This window comes from Phaenicophaeus curvirostris, chromosome 1, assembly GCF_032191515.1.
Source record: "Phaenicophaeus curvirostris isolate KB17595 chromosome 1, BPBGC_Pcur_1.0, whole genome shotgun sequence".
Taxonomy (NCBI): Eukaryota; Metazoa; Chordata; class Aves; order Cuculiformes; family Cuculidae; genus Phaenicophaeus; species Phaenicophaeus curvirostris.
This window is the reverse complement of record NC_091392.1, coordinates 197,694,759-197,714,039: the sequence shown is the minus strand read 5'-3', so window position 1 is coordinate 197,714,039 and position 19,281 is coordinate 197,694,759. Positions and strand designations below refer to the sequence as shown.

Here is a 19,281-nt window from a genome sequence, read left to right as displayed (position 1 = left end):
GTTGTCTTGCAGAATGGGGTTCTCTGCACATATGTTGCTGTTAACTGCATGACTAAGCCTTTTTTTTACCACTTGTGCTGTGTGTGTGTGTTTTGCTGGTATTCAAACACTAGAACAACCATCTGGATGAGGGCATCGAGTGCACCCTGAGCAAGTTTGCGGACGACACTAAGCTGGGTGGAAGTGTCGATCTGCTGGAGGGTCGGGAGGCTCTGCAAAGGGATCTGAACAGGCTGGACCGCTGGGCAGAGTCCAATGGCATGAGGTTTAACAAGGCCAAATGCCGGGTCCTGCACTTGGGCCACAACAACCCTGTGCAGTGCTACAGACTGGGAGAAGTCTGTCTAGAAAGCTGCCTGGAGGAGAGGGACCTGGGTGTGTTGGTTGACAGCCGACTGAATATGAGCCAGCAGTGTGCCCAGGTGGCCAAGAAGGCCAATGGCATCTTGGCTTGTATCAGAAACGGCGTGACCAGCAGGTCCAGGGAGGTTATCCTCCCTCTGTACTCGGCACTGGTGAGACCGCTCCTCGAATCCTGTGTTCAGTTCTGGGCCCCTCACCACAAGAAGGATGTTGAGGCTCTGGAGAGAGTCCAGAGAAGAGCAACAAAGCTGGTGAAAGGGCTGGAGAACAGGCCTTATGAGGAGCAGCTGAGAGAGCTGGGGTTGTTTAACCTTGAGAAGAGGAGGCTGAGGGGTGACCTCATTGCTCTCTACAACTACCTGAAAGGACGTTGTAGAGAGGAGGGTGCTGGCCTCTTCTCCCAAGTGACAGGGGACAGGACAAGAGGGAATGGCCTCAAGCTCCGCCAGGGGAGGTTTAGGCTAGACGTTAGGAAAAAATTCTTTACAGAAAGGGTCATTGGGCACTGGAACAGGCTGCCGAGGGAGGTCGTTGAGTCACCTTCCCTGGAGGTGTTTAAGGCACGGGTGGACGAGGTGCTGAGGGATATGGTTTAGTGTTTGGTAGGAACGGTTGGACTCGGTGATCCGGTGGGTCTCTTCCAACCTGGTTATTCTGTGATTCTGTGATTCTGTGATCTGATCGCATCAGGTTTCCCTCTCCCTTTTCTAAGTCTTTTAGTAGCAACATGGAGATGGTTGAGATGTAGATTATTTGCAGAGGTTACTAGCTCAGATTCAGTGCAACTGGGTAAGAAGGCATCCCCTGTGAATGGGGGCCTGACTGGTCAAGATCTGTTCAGAACGACTGAACGGATACATTTCACAAATCCTTTTTTTTATGGAAATAACCTCAAAGAGACAAAAGGTAAAGTGGGCATTGATAAATAGAGCCACCTTACACCACAGGCCCTTTTTTCTAAAGTAGAATTGCAGAAAAATTGATGCCTATTCTTTGCATAAGTAGATGGTGAACACCAACCTGTTTTCGCAGTGTATGCTGCCAGTGCTAAATCATACAGAATTTTTCTTACCTAAGATAAAATCATGACTATTCAGAAATCTTTTCTTCAAATAGAGAACTAAACCCAAAAAAGCTACTTTGTAGAATGTCGGACATACCACCCACAATTGGAGAATGGGTAATTAAACTCTGCTCTGTGTTTGTACGAGGATCTTTTGATCAGAGCATCTTTGCATTATTGTCAAGTGGCAGCTAAAGCATCCCACAGCTTCACTTTTAAATTTTACTTTGAATGTTAAAGCAGCTGGGTACTTCCAAGATGAGACATTTAGGATACTTCATTCCAAGTTAGCTCTTTGGAATCGTTGTAAAATGAACTGCTTTGAGAGAACAGATGATATCTCTGGTAGCAAGTAGTAAAAGTGGAACATTTCTCTGCAAGATATCCTCTGGTGATTGCATAATTTTGGTGCACTTAAAGCCATGCCCATGAATCATTGCTTTCAGACTGTTTTCAGAGTTTTGTCTGAATATCATCTTTGATTTGTGATACTCATCATCATCAAACACAGGCAGAAGTTTACACTCTGTATCCCCCCCCTGCTCCCTGTACCACACAAGACTGATCAGACACGGAAGGGCCTAAGACTTTGAGGGCAAAAAGTCTCTGTTTCCCTGCCAGAGAAGGACAGGCTGCTATGACAACTCTTGCATCATCTGTCATTCCATCATTCTGGGGAGTCCTGGGAAATCACTGTGCCTGGTGTGTGGGCTTTGGTCCTGCTCCCTCCATCTGAGGGAGCTTTTGGTGTGAGAAAGGTTGCAGGTCAATGGTTGATGGGAACTGACGGGCAGACTGGCAGCAGAGGTGAGTGTCAACTGATGCTCTGCCTACCCAGTGCTTTAACGCAGCTCTGCCAAGCCAGAACCATTTGAACTGAACCATGTTTTACATCAAAGGCCTGTTTTTCCCTTTCAATGAATGTAGTGCAGTTGTCTTCAAGGACATACATTTGTTATGATGGATTCTGCAGCTGGGTCCTTGTATTTAGCTTTGTCTGGGACCAAGGGGGTTCATGGTCTGGACTCGGTGAGATGTTCTTTCTGAAGATTAAGGTAGCATCTTAACATTCACCATATCTGGGTGTAGTTATCATCCTTCAAACAGCTGCATAATTAGAACCTAGCTGTCTACTCAAGTAGACAAAATATTCCAGTGCTCAGTCAAATACTCCAGATGCATCTGAGCAGGATTCCTGCAGTTACAGCTCTGGATCTTGCACCCCTGCACTGAGTGGAAACCCTTTCTCCTTCATGCTTTGTCTAATCTTGGATCTGGGCACAGAGAGGGTGTGAGAAGTGCTGAAGCTGTTTGATTTAACTGCAGAGAACGGGAGGGATGGAGCTGGTAAAAAGCAGCAGATTGAACAGTGAGCCCTAACAGCCTGCTCGAGGGACGAACTAGTGGCCAGTGGCCAGCAGAGGTACAAGTTTTAGAGAGACTAGGACAGAAGCGTGCAAGAGCAGGATGTTGTTAAAACACTAGAAACGGTGTCCTTGCAAACTGCACAATACACTGTGCTACAACGTAATTAATGTGGTACAGTGCAAATTCTGATGAACGCTTCCTAATGAGCTATTTTTCATTTTCTTCGTACCTGATCTGGCATTCTGGAGAATTATTTTGCATTCGCTGGTGCTGCTGAAATCAGTGGAGGTTGTGCTCTGAGCACACAAATTATTCCAAAAACATTATGTCCTGAGCAACTTCATTTGACATCCCAGTTTCCTTGCTATTTTATTATTCTACTCTAGCTCTGCTGGAGACCTGGGTCGGTCTTTTACGCTGTGAATAGAGCCACTCCTGTGTAAACTGCACTCAGATGACACCTCAGTGACTGTGAAGGGATGGTCTGAGTGATGACGAGATACGTGTACAGGGTGAAGATTAACTTCTTTCATTTTCCCTCTTGTGTGTGTATGTTTGCCTGCTGCAGCTGGACTTTTTGCTACCTTTTGGATGTTGGTCTTATACAGTGTTTTGAAACAGGTGGTTTAGTGGCTGGCCTTAGAAAAACAGATCTGCAAGGACAGGAGTGTGAGAAGGGACTGGTCGGAGCATGCTGTTGGGAGGCTTTTCTTTGCCTCTGGAATTATAATGAATCAGAGCTAAATGTGAGGCATTATGGAACGGGGAGGTAATATTGGTTTATCTGCTTTTCTAAGCAAGTCAGCTCTCCGCATTCCTACCCTCATACTGACGTCCTCAGAAGGACCAAGATCTCTGTGTGCATGTCCTGATGACCTTGATCAGGTTCACTCCTATATGACACAGAGCTCAAGGGATGCTGATTTCTCATTATGTCTTTCAGATTCCCTTTTGTTAACAACAATAAACTAGATTTTGGATAGGTCTTTTATACTCTTAAGTGTTATCAATTAAGATTGTTCTGTTTTCTCTCAAAATCTTGCCTTTTCTTCTAAAAATCTTAGGCAAGGCTTGCTAGTTTTTTCTCCTCCTTTTCAGCCTCTTTATAGATTCAGAGTGTCCTCCTGAGGGGGAGAAGGGAGAGCAATAGCACAGATGATGTGCTGTGATTTTGTGGCCATCCTCCTGGACTGCGTACACGTCAGAGCAGGGACTAGTGGGTAACAAGCACTACACAAAGCACTGAACAGCTGCTTGTTGCAGGAGATTCATATAGCATGAGCAGTGGAAGAATGAATTGCCTTTAGAGGATGCGTACGATTTTATGGCATATGAATTAGGGAACTCAATTAAAGTTACATACGTAAAGTTAATTCAAGCATCTCCAAAACCCTGAGTAGTTGTCTCTGCAACATTCATGTTTTAGAGTGCTGTGGGTGTTTTCTATTCAAAGGCTAAATTATTTGTATTGGGAATACTGTTTTCTTATTTTTCTATTTCCTTGAAAAATATCAGAAGACAATACCTATGAAAATTAACTTATGAGTTCTATGAATTCATGAATGTTAATTCTCTGTTTCTAACAATGCTCCTACTGTTTTATTCATTTTTTTTCCATGTAGAATTATGCAGAAACATTGAAAGGGAACAAAGATGATGCCAGACTGTACTTGGCATCTTGTGCTCTTCCGAATATCACTCAGAAGAAAACAAACCCCTGAAGCCTTTCTTGCACTTGATATCAGAAGAGTTTTTTTGCACTCAGCTTTTGCTCCCTCTCTCTGCCTGTGGTCCACACCACCACTACTGGTGTTGTGACACTTTATAACTTCAGAGCTGTGAAGAGAAAATGTAGCCTCAGTCCAGGGCTTTGCAGCTTTTCAGTTACAGCCTTTTCTAAGCTTTTAAGATAAATCATCACTTTTGCAAAATTTGGTGGCTTCTTTTTCATGTCCTTTGGGGAGAGCTGGCTTTCACTTTTCTTCTTGTGAGAAGACTTTTATTACTTCTCCCCATTCTCTTCTACAGAAACCAAACATCTTCCAGCTCTCCCCTGCAGGTGCCATTTTCTAAGCCTCTAAGCCTTCTAAGCTTAATCATTATGAGAAATCACTAAATTGTCTGTAAATCAGTTATTTCTACTTTGGTTTTGACTGATGAACTATAAACTCCATCTGGGATTCCTCCATGTAAACAGGACAGGGAGAGAAGGAAGGATTTCCTCTGTTCCTCTCTTGTGAGACCTTATCTGGAGTATTGTGTCCAGTTCTGGAATCCTCAGCGTAAGAAGGATATGGCCGATGCCGTGTTTGTTACACCAGTACTTCCCTAACAGATTCATAGCAGGTAGGGAAAATACTCTCTTAATAAATGCTGTTATTGTAGAAGAGTAGCTAAAAAATGCAAAGCACTCAGTTGCCATAATTTTAAGACTGAGGAAGACAGAGATATGATAACTAGGCATTTGAATCAGAAAATACAAATATGGAAATTAAAAAGTACTCTCAAGAGCATTTTAAACCTAAAGTTTAGGCTGAATAAAATATTCATTACGGTTCTGTTAAGTAATAACCACCCTTGTGGTTTTGCCACCTGGGAACAGGGAAGTGTAAGATTTTCAGAAGAATAAAAACTGATTTAGAAACTCAAATGCAGCTGATTTTCAGCTACTTCAGTTTGGAATGAAAAAGTAGGCAATAAAATGATGTTGATATGTATCTTCTTGGTATTCAGCATATGCTGAAAGAATTGGTGCTGGGACCAGTGCTATTTAATGTCATCATCAATGACATAGTGGGATTGAGAGCACCCGCAGCAAGTTTGCCAATAATACCAAGATAAGTAGTGCAGTTAATTCACCTGGGGAAGGGATGCCATCCAGAGGGATCTTGCCAAGAAGGACTTGGGGGTATTGGTAGATGAAAAGCTAAACATAAGCCAGCAAAATGCACTTTCAGCCCAGAAAGCCAACCATATTCCAGGCTGAATCAAAACAAGGATGGCCAGAAAGTCAAGGAAGGTGATTCTCCCCAATCTACTCCATTCGCGTGAGACCCCACTTGTAATACTGCATCCAGCTCTGGCGCTTCTGGCTTAGGAAAGACATGGATCTGCTGGAGCAGGTCCAGAAGAGGGTCGCAATAATGATCAGAGGGCTGGAACACCTCTCCTAAGAAGAAACTCGGAGAAAGAGTTCAACCTGGAGAAAGATTAAGGAAGACACTATTGAGGCATTTTATTACTTCAAAGAGGCTTATTAGAAACAGTGAGAAAGACTTATTGACAGGGTCAGTAGTGACAGGACAAAGGGTAATGGTTTTAAACTAAAAGAGGGTTTATTTTAATTGAACATAAGGAAGACTAGTTTTTACTATGAGGGCAGTGAGACATTGGGACAGGTTCCCCAGAGAAGCTGTGGATACCCCATCCCTGGAAGTCTTCAAGGTCAGGTTGGTCAGGGCTTTGAGCAACCTGACCTAGTCAAAGATGTCCCTGCCTATAGCAGGAGGCTGGATTGGATGATCTTTAAATAGCCCTTCTACCCCAACCCATTCCCCGATTCTGTGATTCTACTCTCTGCTAGAATATTTCATAAAAAGTGGTGCCTGAACAGGAACATTTCAGGTGCTTCCTGCCCCATCTCAAGCAAAACTGGAGATCCATCTACCTTGCCTTACAACTAGCATTCCTCCTGTTATAGTCCAGAGTGATGGGGGAGGTTGGATGGGGGAGTTGGAGGGTTTTGCTGCAAAAGAATCACAGATAAGTTGGTGAGTTTAAATCTCTTTATAAAGCCTAAGTGTAGTTTTTACTCTGCATTCATCCTCATTTATTTTCACCTATTTGAGTTCAGGCCACTTCTCAAAGGACTTGTGCTCAGCAGTCCAACATTCACCTTGGCACTGAACAGAGCAAGCCGTCAGGGCCCCACTCACAGCATCTTTCCAGTTAAATCCTTGAATTCGAACCTTCTCCAGAACCCTCACCATAGTATTTAATGTGCATTAGCAATAGTGTTTTCGGAAGCAAGCCAGGGCTGTATCAGTCTCAAAATTTTTAGCTGTAGAGCACAAGCTGCACTGCCATTAGACTTGATATTTGATGGTTGAATTTGATGATCTTTGAGGTCTTTTCAAACTTCAAAGATTCTGTGATTCTATGACATTGTGGTGCTCAGCAGGAAAAATCTATGACTTATTTTACTCCACAACTTGAAGCTTTTTTGTAACAGAGAAATTTCTGTTGAAGCCAAAGGAATGGCAAGGACCAACTCCCTAATGGAGAAAAATGGAGGGTTTTTTCTTCACACATGCTTTGCTATGCCTGCCATAATTAACAGTAAGCCAAGTCAGAGACTTTTTCATCCAAAGGAAAGCAACCAATAGCTGAAGCATTTTACCTGCATCCGTTAGAGGGATATTTCATAGAGTACAGACAAAACTGACAGCACGTAGCACAGTCAAAACCTCTTGCTATAACGTATAAAAAGAAGCCAAAACTCCTTGAAGCCCACTGAGATCATCACCCAACAAAAAGATGACAGATATCACCTGCACAGAAGAAAATGAACCTCAGCTTCAGTTGCTATTGTCTCTGTCTGCAGGGCAGGCCACTCCTTCTCCTGTCAGCATGGGATGAATACCTTGTCCTCCCAGTTGACAGCGATGAGAAGAGGGCTGCTAAAAATACAGCAATATCCTGGAACTTCAGGATATTGTTCTTGCCATTGCCTCACAGGCATTTTCCAAGGGTATCAGGCACCATCTCCAAAGTGTCTTTACTTACACCACTCTTACAGGAAAAATACCGGGACATCCAAAATCAGAGTTTTCTGATAAGTATAAACCTCTTCCTAATTTCCTTAATGAATGTAAATACATGCACTTGCCGCTACTAGGTAATAAAAAGGTGATTTTTATCTCTGGAGGTTGAAGCACTTAACAAAGGTTGATACTCTGGTCTATATTTTGGTACCACAAAGAGAGAAGGGTCACTCATCCCCATCATTCATTTACCAAGTCTTCAGCATTTGCATATTGAATGTGAAACTTCAAGATGTTTTTTATATATTTAGGGTAGGCCACAATTACAGCAGTCTATGTCCTGCATAGAATTCATTAATGGGCTGCAGTGTGATACCCTAACATCTTTGCCAGCTACAGACACGTCTGCTCTGTGAAAGCAGAGACTCCTCATCCTGCTCCAAGGTGCAGACTCCATTTGTGTAGTGAATCTACCAAGCTGGGAGCTCATGCTGATCTCAGCAACAGCTGGAAGAAATTATACAGCTCTTGGACATGAGTAGATACATCTCCACAGCACTGAGCCACGACCCCTGCGTGGACTCGCCACGAGTTTCAGCTCTCTTCTCTGTACTTGTGTGCTGCAGGTGCAGCCGTCACAGGGCCATAGACAGGCATTCCCACTAAAATTAGACCTTCATGGACTTAAAAAGAAGCAGTGAACAGCTACTATGAAGTGTCAGGTAATGGAGAAGTGTTTCAAGAGCTTCAGGGATGTCTGTCCTTCTAAACAGACTGACCTAGAAGATGAATGTGAACACACAGACAGAGCTTTAGAACAGCTGTTTCCCAGGAGACAAACTATTACTTGTGACTGCCTTATTCATGACTCTCTTGAGTGCTGCTGAGAGTGTAGCTGACGCACTCTGCCAGCCTTGCCTTGAAGCCACTGGGCACCCTATGATGTAACAGCTCTCCGATGCCTGGCTGAGTGAGCTCAAACCTTCCCACAGACTCTCTGTCTGGTACGTCATGACCAGATAGCTTGCTCTCTTGTTTCCTGATCTTCCTTATTGCAATGAAGAAAGATGAGGATGTGATTCTCCTCTGTTTTTCCCATCCTGCAAAGCCCAGTAGAAGGGCAGTTCCTGCTCCTTCCTGGGGATGGGGGTGGGCTGGGGAGCAGGTTTTGGTTGGCATTAGAGAAACAGAATGGGGAAATTCTTTGGCCCATCCTTTCTCCTTCTGGGAACCATGTGCACCGTAACCTGCCCTCTGGTTTGCAGAGCTGAAGGAATTTCTGTGAGCCAGTGAGTCATGGTGAGGCTAAACCTCTCACCTCTTGCATTAGGCTGAAAGCCTTTTAATAATTCTTTGAGAGGCAGGGATGGATCTAATAATTACCATAATGTCCTGACATGAAGAAAAATTGCCTTTATCTACAAATGAATGCATGGAGATTTCCATATCCTTCAGATCTGTCTCTCAGCCACATCTTAGGTGCAACTTTGCAGGCTGTACCTGGGAAGTAGAGCTTTTTAGGATTAAACAGATGTGCCTAGTCAACTAAATAACTGAACAAATGATTCCTGGCTCTAAGGTATCAACTCACTTGTTTCCATGGTATGTAGGGGTAACTCCATCTACAGCAGACCAGCTGTCTCATGGTACACAGACTTTGACTTTAAGCTCCCAGGATCACAAGGATGTGGGGATATTAAGGCATAGTTACTTTTTTTTTTGTGTGTCCTTCTCAGTTGAAAGCACTATAATGCGACGGGTTTGCCAGAGGCCACCAGAGTGGTTTTTTAATAATATGAAGGTAAGGACATGTATCAGCTGTCCCAAAAGCATGTATGCCATCAGAATCTCTGAAGGTGCAAAACTTAATGGGATATGTTAGAGGGACAGGTACCAGGTAGGGACCAGATTGGTTATCATCTCATCCCTACTGCCCTTTGAGAGCTGCTCTTGAAGTGAACTGTTCCTGGAGGCTTGCCTAGAATTTATCTTCAAGAAAGCCCAAGACAGGGTTCAGGAATGAGCTAACATTTGAACAATGACAGCTGGGACCAAAACCTGCAGCAGGGTCCCTGGCACTGCTCTTTGGCAGTGCAAGCACATTATTAGATGTCAAACGAACAAGTAGCCCTCGGTCTGTTTCTCATCCTTCAGCTCAGACTCCCAGGACAGGGGAGTTGCTCTGAACTGTGCAGCACCATGTAATTCTCATCCCAATTCGGCACAAGGAAGAGTGATAAAGCAAACAAAGCCCAAATACTTTTGGGTTTGGTTGAGAGCTTTCACTTCTGTTGCTTTAGATGCATGAACTTGAAAGGGTGCAGGAGCTAAAGCAATCAAAAATATAGCTCAAGCTCAGTCAGCCAATGCTATTTTCAACCCTGAACTGGTTTCCCACGCAAATGACTCTAAAGGCACCTACCACTTTCCCTTGACTGTGTGGGGAAGTGAAGCTCTGACTTTAGAGAATTAATCCAGCAGACACCTGCATTGGGTGGCGGTTTGTTCATAGGCAAGGCATTTTGTTTGCAAGAATGTGTTTGGTTTACCTTAATGATATAAAGAGTATGTAAACAGTTGAGGTAACTCATATCAAATAATCTGAAGAAACAGAAGAGAGGATGCAAATTTTACTACCTAAAATAAATACATCAAGTGTTATAATGTGAGTTCTGTGTCACAGTCCTTCAGGGGAGGGCTGAAAATATAAAAATGTTTTGAAGCAAATGAATGTGAGCATATTTAGCAATGCAAAGCCATAACAGATTTATAGGTTTCATTATGTGGTGTCACTTCAGAAATATATTTTTAGTTCATAGAGTAATTACTTTTTAAAATTATACCAGTAATTTAATATATTCCATTGAATATTCCATTATGAGAGAAAAAAACAGCCAAACTCCAACCTAATGCTTTGATAATTTATCTCTCAGTCACTCAGCTGGCTCTGATATGACTGCCTTACAATTGCAACAATGTCCAGAAGATCTCTGTTTCCTCAGGCTATATGGTATCATCTTCACTATTATGTCTCTCCAAAGAAAGTCCCCGAATTCTGCCTCAACCCTGAACATGCTGAGCTCTTTCCCAAAGAGCTCCTCCCTCTGGAGGAAATCTGAGAGAAACGGCTAACTTTGGGGCAGCTTTCCCACCCTCAAGTGCATTTCCAGTTGTTGTTGTCTTGGTATCTCATCGTTGTACTAGCTAGACCAAATAATTACGCATTGCACATTTTCCAAACCAGGTAAACTCCCAAGAGGTGACTGTTAGTCACCTCACAGGGCAATGGTAAAACAGTAAGGAAACCATTTGTGTGCAAAGTTAATGATCCTCAAAAACACTTTGAGAAATCCCTTAGGAAATAATAGTTAAACAAATGCCAGGCATGTAAAATCCATGATGCCTCTGGGGGAACCACAGGCTGAGGTTCTGGTTTCATAGAATCATAGAATCACCAGGTTGGAAAAGTCCCACTGGATCATGACCTTACTTTAAGCAGCACTCACACTTAGAGCAGGTCAACACTCCCCAGAAGCATCCAGGCACAGGAAGGGAAGGAAATCTGAAGGGATGAGGTGTTGTTCTGAATGATCTGCAGCCAGCCTTGTTTTCCCTTCCAGTGAGTTTCTCCACTTCGGTAGCCTCAGCACTGTGATTTCCTTGGCTACTACCCTGCAGGAGAACCCACCTGCGAGGGAAGGGGTCTGCTCCCCACTGCTAGCACAGACACACAGTGTCCTGCCTCCTCTGGACCCCCTTGCGTTGTGCAGCTGGTAGCAAGTGTCTTCACTCTTCACGATATGTGGGTTCATCCCCAGACTGACAAGCTGGAGAAGGAGATGTGTGTAGCATAAAATGCAATGGAAATTAAATCACTGAAATGTTAGTCTTACTGACTTCATAACCTTTCAATTTGCTTTTCTGTGCACCTGTGCTTGTGTCTGCAGCATATCAGAGCCCAGGTTGGCTGGCTGGTCTTCTGCTACCTACAGAGCAAAGTAAGCAAATAGGATATTCCTCAAAAGACGATAATAAATTTGCAGTCATATTTCTCCTATTTACTGTTTTTACACAGTTGAAAAAATATCTTGGTTCCTGAAATACATAGACTTTTAAAAACAAAGGGATTTTTAATTCACTTATGAAACATATTAAACATATGAAACCATTTAGATTGGATCTTAGGAAAAAAATTCTTCACTGCAAGAGTGGTGAAGCATTGGAAGAGGCTGCCCAGGGAAGTGGTGGAGTCACCATCCCTGGAAGTGTTAAAAAAATACATAGATGTGGAGCTTTGGGACATGGTTTAATAGGCATGGTAGTGGTGAGCTGGCAATTGGACTTCATTACTTTAGAGATATTTTCCAACCTTAACAATTCTATTATTTTGTTTCCATATACTAAAACTGGGTTTATAATAATGCAGATGCATTTTGAGACAAAACACATGGATTAAAACTTCTGGAAAATGCATACAGAAATCTCATGCTCTGTTACAGTTCTACATTACTTCAACAGAATGTGAGAAAAATGAGCATTTCTATCATTATGTTTCTCTGGAATCAATATTCCCCTGATACTGATTGAAAGTCAATATTGGTAATATTATGATAAACACAGCTTTTAAAAGAACTGTAAGAGTGAACTTACTTAATTTTGCTTCCTAGTGTGTACATAAATGACACAACTTTCACTAATAGGTTTATATTAGTCTAGCCTAAACCTCCCCTGGCGGAGCTTGAGGCCATTCCCTCTTGTTCTGTCCCCCAACACTTGGGGGAAGAGGCCAACACCCTCCTCTCCACAACCTCCTTTCAGGTAGTTGTAGAGAGCAATGAGGTCTCCCCTCAGCCTCCTCTTCTCTAGGCTAAAAAGCCCCAGCTCTCTCAGCCATTCCTCATAAGGCCTGTCCATCTTGAAGGGCACCCAAGGGCCACGCAGGGGGAAGGAATTTCAGGTGCTCCTAAATGATGGACAACTGCATTACATTCTTGTCTTATTTTTTTTAATCTTCCTGTAAGTTGTCAGCCCCTTCAAATGTCCTAGCTGAACTCTCCTGTAGAAAGAGCTTTTTGGTTGAAAACTCTTGGAAGAGAAGCACCTCATGCTTTCTGTTACACACTCTGAGACCCAGGAGAAGGCACTGTTTCCTACCCCTGAGGTGCTCAACGCTGAATCAAAGGGCTAGGAGATCATGGTTGCCTCATCAGCCACTGTTGTGAACAGTCTTGACAACACCGAATGTACGTCTGAAGCTCGAGAGGCCACTGTGGTCTGGAAGGAGATCAGGGGCCATCTGTCACTCAGTCTTCTGCAACAGGTCTTCAGGGAGGAGAAGGCTTAGAGGGGAGGAAGAGGAGGAGAAAGAAACAGCTTGGAATGTCAATGATGATATTCTAGAACATTTCATATCTTATCCTTGAATTGAAAACTAATCTGTGATTAGATCCTAAGGCGCGTAGTTCTGTAGCTCAGGATGACTCCATTGGCTGCTAATGCCAGATAGCCTCCCTGGCACAAACTTTTTACATTACCTTCCCTCCCATCTTTTGATGCGTTATTAAAGAGATGATTATTTCATTCAGAGTGTGGGAGCCACGCTCCTTCCCTCAAATGAGGGAAGCCCAGTTTTGTGGCAGGTCACTGCCTGATCTGTGAAGAGGAAGAGGTGAGAAGAAGAGTAAGGGTTGAGCTCATAGATGCTGGAGCTCATTTGTTTTTGTACATAGTAACGGCGTGTGAGCAGCCATGTGTTAGCAGGAAGTGGTTTGTCTAAAGAAGAATCTAGAGCTGGAAACCTGCTGCTGCTTCTGTGGGAGTATCAGACCTCTGTGGGATGGTGCACAGTGTGCCTGGATTCCAGCTTTTCATCCTTCCCATGAGCCTAGATAGGGCCTGGGAAATTCATGTTGAGATGCAGCTCAGTCCCAGCGTATGAAAGCAGGGAGATTGTTTCCCTCCTCTAGAGAAAGACAGTTCCTCCAGAGGAAGGGTGGGGAATCTCTCTCTTCAGGAATTTGTCTGTAGACAATGCTGTGTGTGAAAGAGGAACTTCAGTCTGAGCAAAAGAACTCGTCTCTTTCTTCTCTGAGGATCAAACAGATGGTTGTGGCTGTGGCCGTTGTGATGGACTTCATTCAAAAACAATGACATGTTTGACCAGCTTGTCTGGGTGTTGGGACAATCTGAGGAGGTCCAACACACTTCTCAAATGACCAAGATGGGGCGCTTCTCTTCATACCCTGTGGCTATGTGGGTCTCCGTGTCAGCAGGTGCTTAAGACCCGTGGGAGCTCCTGGAAAAGCTGTTGATCTAAAGGGACTTCAATGCACGCAGAAAGGTGGAGGGGAAGTTTAAGGCTTTCTGTGTTTTTAAAGCAAAAGAATAGAAAAGCACGGAGGCCTGAGACAGTGCTGAGATTCAATGAAGCCTGATTTCCTAAGGAAGTGAAACTTCTGCCCACTCCCTCTGATTTTCTGATTGTGTGAGTGAGCTCTCTTCCAGTAAGAAATTGGGGTAACAATATGGCAACACTGTCGAAAATGCTGGAGGAGCTGAAGGAGTTCATTGGATCCACTTTCAAAGACATGAGCCTGTACACTGCAATTTTCTTTGATGCTGTGAGTGAACAGTGCAGCCTAACTCCCTGTTACAACGATCTGTGTAAAGTTCATCTGAAAGGTGTGTAATAAGCAAATGCAGATGAGGATATTTGGGGTTCAGAGAAGACATTTATTTTATGGAAAAGACCCAAGAGAATACTGTAAGGCTTGGGGTGATCTCATTTGATCTGTCTCAGACAGGTACCCGTCTTTGGATGCCACCTGCAAAGTGCTGAAGAAAGCCAGGACTCTAAGGAAAAAGCCATCTATCTATCTTCACTGCATCTGTGCTGCTGTCTCGTTTTTTCATAGCCAGTGGAGACAAAGAGAAGGGACTTTGTTGGTTTGATATTTATTACATTCCTGAGCTCCTCAAAGCAGACCATTGGGGTTTATTTTCTAGCAAAATGAGGATTAGCTTTCTAAAGTCTGCAACAGTAGCCACAGGCCACTTCAGTGCTCTGGCTGTGTTACTTATCCTGTCCAACCTTCCAAGTGGGGCTTGATTGAGAAAAAAAATGAAAGGTGGGTTCACAAAAACCTTTCTATGTATGCAAAGTTTGAACTATTTCTAATTTCCTTCAGTACATTAGAATATATTGCATTTCTATGATAGCAGAAGCCGTTCAGTGGAGACAGCTGCTTTTTACACATACTGCATAGACATTTCTTTAACATCATTATTAGAAGAATATACGATAGACAGTTTGTTTGGAAGAAGATAAATTATAATTAATAAAATCCTTACAACATCTTGGGCGATTAATATCTTGATGCCTATAGTGTTTTATTTAAGTTGGGCAGGAAAGCAAACACTGTGAAAGTTAGAGTCGTACACAATGTGAGTTGAGAGCAATTAGTGTGGGATAAAACATCTGCCAAGACTTCTCCAATACTTTCCTTAGTCCCCACCCACCAGTTTGGGCCACACAACAAGTTTACATCGTCAGAGAAAAACATCCAGTTCCCCATTTCTGAGCAGCTATTAACGTGGTGCATTCACTTTCTTGGGATACGCACACAAGGCTCTATAGAGCAGTTAGAGCCTGCTGATCCAGCTCAGTATCTTCCCATGTCCCTGGACTCCCACATACCTCTCCATGCTTCTGTTGGTGCCCCCATCCCCACCCAGCCCATGGGCAAGGTGGTGGGGCTGTGCTACACCACTCCCAGCTTTACAACTGTCTTTTCTGGAGTAGGTGGCTGTGTGCGTGGCTTTGATACTATTTTCCCTTCAGGCAATCTGAAAACCAAACCAGTCCCCGGCATCAGAACATTGGCTTACATTTCTTAATGGGAACTCGGTGAAGAAGAATTAACAAAGAGCTTTGGCTTGTGCGTACTGCTAAGGAACTCTAGTTGCTATAGGTATGATAAGGTTAAATAGCTAATTAGTCCATAGGGTGCAGCAATATAATTTTTATTCATATCAGCAACATGACACTCTACTGAAAAATATTTACACCAAGTGGCTTCCTTCTTCAGTTATAATTCAGACAGAAGACTCATGCTGGTGGAGGTGGGGTGTCCCCCTTAACACATCCATCTTCAGAAAACCACTCATTACCTGATGTCTATCATCATGTTCACAAAGTGCAGCCAGGATGTCCTTTGCTTGTAGGCTTACTGATTGGGGCAACTCCTTCTAAAAAAAAAAATCACCCACTGTTCCCAGTGATGGAAACAAACACACACCTAAAATATACTCTTTGTTCTGAAACTGACTGACAACATCAGAGGAGGAAAAGCCGTGGGGCACACATGCTTTTAGAGGTACAGTTTTACTCTCTCTCTCTGTAATGCAGTTAATAACACAAGTTTTGAATCTCAAAAGGCAGCTAAAAGCTGTTGAATGGTGCTATACGGCAAAGAGCACGCAAAGGAGCTAGGTGCAACTCTCCTGCATTTGGACTATGAATACCCAAGTGATGGAGAGAGAGAAGCCTCAGACAAAGAATGACGTGAACTAAACCCGAATCTCGTCACTGCCATTTTACATGAAAGACGGATGTACCTGTTTCTACAAAGAGTGTAGGGATGAAAAGGCTGAAGATGGACTCTTTTCATTAAGACCTACATTGCATTTTAGCCCACCTTTTGAAAATGGCAAAATATAGCAGGAGCAGTGCCACTAAATATAAATAGAACTGAGCTGTGCAGTTGCAGAAACACATCTTAAAACAGTAAGATAAGGCTGAAAAGCTCAAACATGTTGAGACTGTGTCCAATTTTTAGATGGTAATTCACATAATAGATTAGTTGTTTATCGTGTGCTGATGTTTTCTCAATAGTTTTTGAAGGTTCAATGGATTTTGAACCAATTCATGTTGTTCTGATAACTTTCTGAGATCACAAAATTAAACAACACAATTATAACTACTATCCAGTAGTTTTTCTTGGGGTTTAGCATCAGATCACGTGCATTGCACTACCGGTTTTCAGCTAGTGACATGCGACTGTTCCTCGAACCTTTATCCACTTACACTGCTGTACTTCACAAAATTAATTTTAGTTAAATAACCAAGAAGAATTGATACATATTTTATTAAGCACTTCAGAAGATGACAAAAGATTCACCGCAGCAAGTCATACTTTTAAATACAAAAAGGGAATTAGTAAAAACTTAGGTTCATATCCAACAAGAAACATGAGCACGTTGTTTTTGGAAGCTTTGAGTTTTAAAGACTGAGAACTCTACTTATATCAAACAGTTCAAACACATCTACCTCATGGAATCTTAGTATTGCACTATAGCTCCTTGTTTATAACACAATGTGCGTCTGCGTTACCTGCATAAAAAGGACCATTAGCAACACATCAGTACAGCAGGACTGAAACAATCCAGAAAGGATCAGAGGGGTTGTAGGTCTGCTGGGAGAAGTAAGGCAGTAAAACAGAGCAGTTTGGAGCACTGGTATCCAACACAAGCCCTGCTTCCTCCTGGTAACGCAACAGATATTAGGACTGTAGTTGTGCTACTGTCCTATGTAGAGGTAGCATAATACTATGGCTTTTAAGAGTTTCTTTAAAATAAGGCTTACGTTAGCTGAAAGCCGTACAATAACTGAAGAATTCTTGCAATATTAACCCAAAGTATAGTAGACAGCACTTTGGGATTCACTTATTTATCAACAGCTACCAAATTCAAGTATCTCTTTGAAATCTGCTGCAGTACGTAAACAGTTCTATGCAAAGATGGTAACACCAATTACCTCTTTCTCCCCCTCATCCTCAGCCATATGGAGATTGCTAAGAGTCCAGAGCACAACAGTGGGTCACACAGACGAACCAGAAAATGGAAGTCCTACCGAGCTATAAAAGAGGTCCTACTTCATCTAAAAAGACAGCTTGGAAGAGGGGACAGGTAAAACCTATCAGTTCCATGAACAATATGAAAAAATAAATGAGCATTTAACATTTGTGAAAGATACACACTTGTCACTGTGGTGCTTAAACCCCCACCCACCTCACCTTGTACCTAAAATACAAGACAAAGGTCATTTTAATGTTCATTGAAGGTAGAGGTCCTGTGCAGGGGGAATGACATTACACCTGAATGCTACTGTTCTAAAACTGTCCACTAAGAAACCAGGATAGTTTTCCAGTGTAAAAGTGCTCCCCCTTTTGTCTGTTCTAATCCACCTTAGCATCTTATCTTTAAAATTAAGTCACGGGTTATGTGAGGAGAACAACCTTTCATCATATTTACATATACCTTACTTTGTTGATCGGGTGCTTGGCTCTGCTGAGGCACTCAGGAGCCACCGTAATACAAGTAAAACTGTCTTCTCAAGTGGGTTTTGGAAGACAGCATGACTAATATTGCACTTGATACTACAAACATGTTCAAACGAATTCCACACATGCAAATTACAAAACAACTTCTAAAACCATCACAAAAATGGAACCAACTTCATTGATCTTCAGTCCAAACTCCAAGGTGGATTTGCTAGTCACTAAGACTAAAACAACTTAGAAACATAAACTAAACTAACATTTATCTTACATATTATTACATTTTGTAAAAAAAGTGATGTTTTAATTTATGACTGCATAGAAAATTCAAAATTCCTAAAATTTACAGTACCCCCTTACGCGAAGCTTGTTATTAGTTTTTGTTCCATCACTGCTGAGTAAATTAATCCCAGATATCACTGTTGAGAAGGCTAATCAAGCCATCTCAAGGCAAACAGAGCAACCTCTCTTTTTCCTGTGAAGACACAGCCAGTATCAGTGGCCAGCCACCACGTGGTACAGATTAACCAGACTCATTTAAAACCAAAAACAAACCCCCAAAAATCCTTTTCTAGGACAGAAAGCCCCAAAATGCCCCACTTAAACCCCAGAACTGACATGGTCAATGCCAGCAGAGTAACATTTCAGAATGCAATGTGGCCACCTCTTTTTGATATCTACAGGTTACATTCCCATCCCTGCACAGTACAGTGCTAGGTCTTTTCTTGCTGCCAGCTTTGATTGCATTCAATGCATGTCACTTGTTACTCATAATAAAAATATTTTGTTATTGTTTTCCTTGTGTATTTTTAAAAAATAAATAATGGAAGGCTACAACATGCTTTTTAAGGTACAAAATTGCTAATTATTAAACAAGTAGTCTGTAAACCAGTTTGGCCTGAGGAACTCTCAGGCTATCAAGACTGTTGCATTTAAAGAGCAGCACCTTGCACTGAGTGCAGCAAAGGCAGAGGAGAAGCCCTCCTCTAGTATGTAGCTCCTGCCAGCTGCAGTGAAGAGGAATCAGCAAGAAGAATCTATAAGTCTTTGGCGAAGTTTTTTATCTTCTCTTGTACTCGCGTTGCCACTTGCATCATGGTCTGTCAAAACTGAAGAGAAAGTAAGACTTTAGAAGTGAAAGGACCATCAAACCACTCAACCATTTATGAAGGAACTGCTGCCAAGACAGTTCTGCAAGACCAGCTACCCCTGTGCAGTCCAGATGAGGCATCCAGTGGTGGGATGCCCTTAAGGGCTGGAGCAAGCATCTACCACTGGCTTGTTAATTCGGTTACTAATTAAAACATGCTGATGCCACTAGTGAGAGAAGAAAAGATAATGAGCCACAGGCAAAGCTTTGCTGATGGGTGGTGAAGTCTGCAGCTGC

At 42.7% G+C, this 19,281-nt stretch overlaps 1 protein-coding gene across 2 annotated transcripts in view; it reads right to left on the bottom strand.

Annotated features, from left to right (window-relative positions):
• Window positions 1-12,743: 12,743 nt before the first annotated feature.
• PANX1 (pannexin 1) overlaps window positions 12,744-19,281 on the bottom strand; it is a 33,104-nt gene continuing 26,566 nt past the window's right edge. The window contains exon 5 of one of the 2 annotated variants that reach the window (XM_069883418.1): window positions 12,744-12,879. In XM_069883418.1, the coding sequence (XP_069739519.1) occupies window positions 12,857-12,879 (23 nt within the window). In that variant the 3' untranslated portion in view covers window positions 12,744-12,856. Of the gene's footprint in view, window positions 12,880-16,154; window positions 19,004-19,281 lie in introns of those variants that run through there. The other variant, XM_069883417.1, reaches the window with a different exon arrangement.